This window comes from Solanum lycopersicum, chromosome 1, assembly GCF_036512215.1.
Source record: "Solanum lycopersicum chromosome 1, SLM_r2.1".
Classification (NCBI taxonomy): domain Eukaryota; kingdom Viridiplantae; phylum Streptophyta; class Magnoliopsida; order Solanales; family Solanaceae; genus Solanum; species Solanum lycopersicum.
Genome location: NC_090800.1, coordinates 67,952,753 through 67,961,177, shown reverse-complemented (window position 1 = coordinate 67,961,177; position 8,425 = coordinate 67,952,753). Strand labels below are relative to the sequence as shown.

The window sequence follows — 8,425 nt, the reverse complement described above, 5'->3', positions numbered from 1 at the left end:
ATCATAGTTGCATTGCACAATACCTTTCAGTGTGGATTCACATATTTAAATTTAACAACAAAAAAAAATAAAAAATATAATATTACTATATATGATTTCAAAAGAAAAATATAAATTCACGTGAATCCAGTGATCCCTCTCTATGTACGCCTTTGCTCTAACGACATAGTTCTGTAATAATTAAGTGTCATAACTTATTATATTCTTAAAATTGTAAAGCATAACTTGTATTGTATTATAATACGAAACTATTAACTTTTATCATATCGCCATGAACTGACTAGACAAGCGAACAAAACACATTAAAATAATTAAATATTTTAAGGAAAAATTACTGAATTATACGTTCTTTCCTTTATTTTCAATATTCCTTCCGTTTCTAAAATCTCTAAAATTTCTTATTTCTTTAATGTATTCAAACTACATATTATATATCTGAGCTAGCTTTTAATGTATCTGAGTATATATAATGTATCCGATTTATGTTATAATGTATCTGAAATAATCTTTAATATAATGTATCTGAGCTATATATTATGTATCCAATTTGTGTTAGTTTTTAAGAAATTAATGTAATTATAAACTAAAGAGGAATAGATTGTAATTTCATATTAAATTTATGTAATTCTCAAGATATATCCATATTTTAGTGGGTCAAACCGTCAAAGCATTGGGACCATATGTCTTTCATATTGGGCTAGATAAATCTGTGTTCTTGGTTAGTTTTGGTTAGAGGCGTCAAATGAGAGGGTTGGTTTGAAATTGAAAATATTAAAATGGGTTGAAATAAAATTTGGATTGGGTCTTGACCCGCTCAAATTTACTTTGGGCTAATTATTGGGTTTTATTTACCCTAAATTTCTTACCATAAATAGGTTTTCCTTGTAGGAAAATGTTTTGGATTGACTAATCCTTTTCTCTTTTCTTGTAGGAAAAAGTTTAGGACTCTATAAATAGAGGCATATTCTTTCTAACTTAATTAGCATTCACAATGTAGTCTTAAGGGTTTGAGAGTTTTGGTTAGAGGGAGAATTTGTGGGTCACAAGCTTGATACGTTATCACTTGTGTGAACCTCCCATGTATTCCGAGTGAATTGGTTGAGGTTGTTTCTCTCTGTATTTTGTACTCTCATATTTATAGTGGATTGCTCATCTCCTTTGTGGACGTAGGTCGATTGACCGAACCACGTTAAATCTCTATGTCTTTTGGTATATTTCTCGTTGTCTTCTTACTCGTGGTCTTTCGAGGTTTGCTTTGCTAGCTTCCGCGTTACACCTGCTTATTTCCGGTCCTAACAAAAAATGGGTTAGGTCTTGACGTGCCCAATTTGACCCGATTAATCTCAATAATTTAACATATCGATATTTAGATTTTATAATCACAATTTCAATTTCAACTGAAATTTATTTTTTTTAAAAAAAAAGTAAAAAATAGATAGATAAATCTTAAAGGATGTTAAATAGTTATTGATTCATACATTAAATATACGAACATATCTTAGTAAAAAGTTTTAGAACATATTTAAATTTGAGATTCAATTGGGCTCAATTGAGGATTCTCTTCAAATGAGTTAGGTTTAGATGTGTTGAGATTAAACCCAATTCAAATTATCTTGAGCTTAACCCTTCTTATTCTGAACTGGTTAGGCGGATTACCTATGTTTAGATTCATTTTTTACACCTTAATTTTAATTATAGATATTTTAAATAGATTTAAAATTCTATCATTAAATATTCATTTGATTATAACATTTAATTATATTAGATTTTACAATCTAAATCTTTAAATATTTTCAAATTTTCACTTACAACACATAAATACATATTTTAAAAACTCAAATTTTTCACATAGCAACATCAAATCCATAGCCAAACAACACATCAAGATCTGATGTCAATCGAATAATTTTATCTCGTAACTTGATTAAGGGAATAAAAAAAGATAAAAACAAAAACATATTTGAACAAAGTATTTGACCATAATAAAATATATGTGATTAAAATATATTAGCAAAACTACAAAAGACAAGAATATATTTTGACCTTTTCCATTTTAAAAAATGAAAATATTAATTTAGACAAAATGTAGACAGGCATAAGGGGGCAAAGGATCAACAAAAAAAATCAGAATGACGAGCTGGAAAATTAGGTTCGCGTTAAGCAGATTCCAAAAAGAGAAATAAATTCTTTAGGAATATTCAATTAGGCTATTATTTCTCAAAAAACACATGAATTGTCATCACACTCAAAAAGGCATAATTTTTTATCAATATTGATTAAATTCTTCAAATATACATATTAAATCATAACTAATAAAGCGATATTTTTAAAAATTCAATTAATCTAAATTTTCATATATTAAATTAAAGCGATTATTTTAGAAATTCAGAGATTTAGATTTTCACACATGTTATATTCGTTTGTCATGTCAACATCGTCTGATCAAATCCAAATTGTAGTTTGTATTAAATTATTAGTTAGTCAAATGTTTGTACCACACTTTTATACTGATGGTTGTAAATGCATTATTTAATGAAAATAATAATTGTGACGTAGGATGAAAAGGAACCGATTTGATAAAGAAGTAAATTTTCCATATATTTGATGAATCTTTTAAGCATAACAAGGAATTTGATTAAACTAATAAATTAAATAAAAATCTAAAAAGGATAAAAGTATCCTTTTCAAGTCCTAGGAGAAATAATTGCTCAACTATTTATCTATTGCTGTTTTATGATTCTACTACCCACCACTGATCACTCACTCCCTCACCCACCAACCAACCAATGGCCCTGATCAAGCACAAACAGAGCTACAAGACAGACACATCAACAAGAAAGCAGCTTGTTCAACATCATCAAGATCAGTCCAGTGAATTGGAATTGCATCAGCATTCTTCACTGCACATATTTTCTTCTTCTTCTTCTTGTCCACATTGCTGCTGCTAGCAGAATTAGCAGACGATTTCTTCGTCTTTTTCTCATCCTTGTTCAACCCGAGCAGATCTCTCTTCTTCTTCCTGCTCCTGATGCCACAAGCATTGCACAGCGACTGCATTTTCAAACAAATCATCGTCCGATCAACATTAGATTAATCACGACATTTTCGAAAATCAAATTAATTGATCATGTAAATTTACCTTAGGACCCGCAGGACCACTACGCCAAAGAGGCGTTTTCATAGCACCACAATTCACACAATTTTTCATCTGAATTTCAGATGAAATCACTTCAGGAGTTTTCATCTGGATTTCAGAGGAAATCACTTCAGGAGCTTTCGCTTTGATTTCAGGTGAAATCATCATTTCAGCAGCTTTTACTTCCATTTCAGATGAAATCATCACTTCTGGAGTTGTCATCTCCGTTGCCTCAGATCCAATCACCTAAAATCAAATAAAATCAAAACAGAGTAAAACAAAAACAAGCATGATCAATTTGATCAAATCAAAGTTAAAATGATGAATGTTGATCACTCACCTTATCAGTTAGATCCATCTGAATCAGAGGAAGCAAAAACAGAGAAATGATCAAAGTATTAAACCGACTGCTGTAAGAGAACCGACAGAAGAAGTGGGTGATCAGGATAGAAAATGGTGCTCTTTATAAAGGCATTGCCGAAAACCCTAAGCGCCAGGATCTGCTAAAATGACTTCTCTACCCTTTCATTACAAATATTTTCACCAGCCCGCCAAAACTTAAGTGCTATTCTGCCTTACTTATAAATAGGGGTAATTTCGGAATATGGAGATATGCTATTCACTTGCCCATTTGCCGCCTTCACGCCAACTCACAGCCCCCAAAAAAACGTTACAAAACAATTTACACAATCTTTAATGAACATATTTCTATCATAAAAAATAATTACTTTTTATTATTTTTGTATTAAATAATTATAAGTACAATTCATGTGAAATCATTGTACTTTGACTTTCTTTCTCGACATTAAAATAATAAGACAATACTAAGATTTAATACAAAATGTTTTTTCTCTCACTAGAATAATGGAAAATTAAATTTAATTAGATATAAATTTGGTTTACTTTATTTAATTATTTATAAAATAATACAAAATATTTATTAAAAATGTCTCATTAAATTATGATACTTTGAATATATTGTTTTTTAATCTCTTTTGGTTGATTTTTTGTGACCATAAGAAAAAAAAAAGATAAATATTACATGACATGCATGATCCTAGCTGTATAGAAAATATTTTGACTTGTTTGTTAAGATTAAAATAAAAAAACAATATCAAGATTTAGTAAAAAGAGTTTTTTTCCTCATTAGAATAAAGGAAAATTAAATTTAATTAGATATAAATGTGGTCCCTTTTTTACTTTCTTTTTAGTTATTTATGAGTTTGTATTTATTAAAAATATCTCATTAAATTTTGCAATTCTGAATATATGGTTTTTAAATCTCTTTTAGTTGGATTTTCGTGACCATAAATATATATGTATGTACATATATATATATATAGTAAAATATGCATGATCCTACCTGTATACTGTATAGAAATTAATTTTGATTTTTTTGTCAAGATTAAAATAATAAGGCAATATTAAATTTAGTACAAAGTGTTCTCTTTTCTCATTGAATAATGGAAAATTAAATTTAATTAGATATAAATATGGTTTCTTTTTTACTTTCTTTTTAATTATTTACAAATTGTTTTGATAAAAATGTCTCATTAAATTCTGATATTTTGAATATATTGTTTTTTTTTTAAATCTCTTTTGATTGATTTTTTGTGACCATAAGAAAAAGAATATAGATATTATATGATATGCATGATCCTACCTGTATAGAAATTATTTTGACTTGTTTGTCAAGATTAAAATAATAAAATAATATTAAGATTTAGTACAAAGTGTTTTTTCCCATTAGAATGAAAATTAAATCTAGTTAGATATAAATGTGATATCTTTTTTACTTTTTTTAAATTATTTATAAATTGTATTTATTAAAAATGACTCATTAAATTCTGATATTCTGAATATACGGTTTTTAAATCTCTTTTGATTGATTTTTGCGACCGTAACAAAAAAAATAGATATTATATGATATGCATGATCCTACATGTATAGAAATTAATTTTGATTTTTTTTGTCAAGATTAAAACAATAAGACAATATTAACATTTAGTACAAAGTGTTTTCTTTTCTATTAGAATAATGGAAAATTAATTTTAATTAGATATAAATGTGGTTTCTTTTTTTACTTTCTATTTAATTATTTATAAATTGTATTTATTAAAAATGTCCCATTAAATTATGATATTTTGAATATATTGTTTTTAAATCTCTTTTGATTGATTTTTTGTGACCATAAAGAAAAAAAATATATTATATGACATGCATGATCCTACCTGCATAGAAATTATACATTTTAAAATATTATTTCTAAATAAGTTTTGTGGTACGTGGATGGAGAAAATGGAACTACTTTAATCCTAATATGTCTAGAATGACATCAATTTGTTTCAAAATCTTTCCTTTTTAAGACATAGTTTAAAATAGAAAACTCATCATTTCCTTTGTAATATTCATTTTATTTCTTAAATTGGACATATTATTACTATACCAAAAGAATAACACAAAACAATCGTATATCTACCACAAAAATTGCGTGAGATTACAAATTGAATATGATATTTTAGTTAATTTTATTATTAAATAATATTAATTTGATCAAAATATAAATTTTGTGTAAACAATTATATGTGAAATTATAAATTATATTTGTGAATGGTAAATGTAAATTGTTAAATTTTGATTTATTTTTCTAGATCAAAATTATTAGATATCATTAAAATTTATAAAGCTTTTTTTACTCATGAGAATAGTAAAGGTACAACAGAGGATTAAAAATAAAATTAGGAACATATAATTTCCTTTTTACCTGTTTTAATTAATTTATAAAATACAAATATATAATAAAAATATCATTAACTACTTTTTTATAATGCTATTTCATGTATATTAATTTTTTCATCCATTTTTGATGGATTTGACATAGCTACTACTCTTGTTGTATATTTTTAAAAATGAGTTTCTAATGTCATGCAGTAAATTGTATTGTATAATAATATTAATTTTATTAAAATAATATTTTTAATTTAAATAGTTATATGTGAAAATATAAAAAACAATTCACGTGAATGACAACAGTAAATCATTGAATTGTGACTTGCCAAGATTAAAAAAATAAGACTAACATTAAGATTAACAAAGTTTTTCTTCTTCTCATTATTAGAATAATAAAGGTACAATTTTATATATATAATATATTTTTTAAAATTTTATAAAATACAAATACATTAAAATTTCTCATCAAATACTTTTTTATAAATGATATTCTAGATATATTATTTTTTTTCATCTATTTTTATTGATTTATTATAATCTCTACTTTTGTTACCGATATTGATAAAAATATGAAAACATATATATCATAATCCCACCAATATAAGAAAATATACTTTTCTTATTATTATTCCTAAATTAGTTTTGTGGTTGATGCATTGAGAAAATGTCATTCAACCCCCCATTGTGTATTACTTTTAATCCTAATATGTTTAGTATGACATTATTTTGTTCAAAATCCTTCCCTTTAGAACATAGTTTAAAATAGAAAACTCATCACTTCCTTTCTAATATTCATGTTATTTCTTAAATTGAACTTATTATTACTATACCCAATAAATAACACGAAATTATCGTATATCTAAACCAAAAAAAAAAGATGATAATTAAATACAATATTTTAGTGAGAATATGTTATTTTGTAAGTTATTTAAATTATAATAATCGAGCTATGTATATGTGTTAGTATATATTAAGTTCTTTGAATTAATAATTAATAAACCTATAGTGGGGTTGTCTAGTGAGTATTTTTAATTAGTTATTAGTAGGGTAGTTCATTCTTAAGAGGCATAACTTATATTTATATCTTAATAGAAAATATTTAAGGTATTTGATGGGACATTATGTAATTTACATTTTTAACTTTGGAGATTCTCACTATATATATACTACTAATAAAATAAATATATACTAGTAGTGATCTAGTATATACTTGACTCAAAATTTTTATATTTTAGTAGAAAATATTTAAGTTATTTGATGGGACATTATAATAATTTATAATTTTGATATATACTAATAATAATATAAAGAAAAAAGGCTCAAATATGACATCGAACTTTTAGAAAAGACTCATTTATGCCATCAGCTAAAAATTTCGTTTATTTGTACCATTTCAATTAAAAAAAAGGCTCATTCATGCCATTAGTTTTGCAAAACCATTTTTGATACGTGACCAACTATAATTTTGTCACATCATCAATTTTTTTAATAAAAAAAGTCATAATTTTGAAAAAAAAATTGAATTAATTTTTTTAAAATTTTTTTATTAAATAAATTGATGACGTGGTCGAATTATAATTGGCCATGTTATCAATTTTTTAATTAAAAAATCAAACTTCTGAATAAAAATTGAATTTTTTAATCTTTTTTATTAAAAAAATTGATGACGTGGATGATTATAATTGGCCACGTGTCAAAAATAATTTTGTAAAATTACCGTTAAAAAATAATGGCATGAACAAACCTTTTCTTTAACGGTAATGATATAAATGAGCCAAACTTTTAACTGATGATATAAATCAGCATTTTCTGAAAGTTTAACAGCATATTTGGGTCTTTTCCCTAACATAAATATATACTAGTAGTGATCTAGTATATACTAGTAGTTATACACCCTACATGGTATTAGAGGGTGTATAACTAATACCTTTCATTTGGTGGTATTAATTTAATACCATGGGACTAATATAGATAAAGACAAAAATACCCCCTCAAATCCTTTTAATCCTTTTGTTTATTTTCTTGATTTTATATTTTATATTTATACTAATAAATTTGTTTAAATAAATTAATTTGTAAATTTTATTATTTAGATATAATTTTTTGTTTCTAAAACATGAGTTATATAATCTACTTATTATTAATATAAAATATGATAATCCGACTAATATGCTAATGTTGATGTATGAATTTAAGAACAATTCATAAGTCAAATATTGTCTCTTAACGGAAGTTCATTAAACATTACACAAGTAGTCTAAAACAAGAGCATATACATATAAATAAAACATCTCGATCATAAAAATAGTTTAATTAATTTTGCTATATCTATTGTTTATTTTTATTTATTATATGATAAAGAGTTTTTTAAAAGATTTATTGATACAAAACAAAGTACAATAAATTTTTCCTATATATTATTATAGTTGTGTGACATTTTGAGATATTGACTCCAATTTATAGATGACAATTATTTACTTTCAAATAATTTAAGTGAGAACGTAGTGAATATGATAACAAAGTTTTATTCTCCTATCTAGTTAAAAATGCTATGAGAAA

The 8,425-nt window shown here is 25.0% G+C and overlaps 1 protein-coding gene across 1 annotated transcript; it reads right to left on the bottom strand.

Moving 5' to 3' along the window:
* Window positions 1–2,572: 2,572 nt before the first annotated feature.
* On the bottom strand, window positions 2,573–3,571 carry LOC101265163 (GATA transcription factor 16). Its single transcript, XM_010320465.4, has 3 exons — window positions 3,477–3,571; window positions 3,140–3,382; window positions 2,573–3,051 (listed from the first exon to the last, which is right to left on the bottom strand). The coding sequence occupies exons 1-3, from the start codon at window positions 3,492–3,494 to the stop codon at window positions 2,797–2,799; spliced, it is 516 nt and encodes a 171-aa protein (XP_010318767.1). The 5' UTR covers window positions 3,495–3,571; the 3' UTR covers window positions 2,573–2,796.
* Window positions 3,572–8,425: the final 4,854 nt, after the last annotated feature.

Coding starts and splice junctions, on each gene's coding strand:
- LOC101265163 (XM_010320465.4), bottom strand. Junction 3,052..3,139: donor GTGGTCCTGCGGGTCCTAAG/GTAAATTTACAT, acceptor TTGAAAATGCAG/TCGCTGTGCAATGCTTGTGG.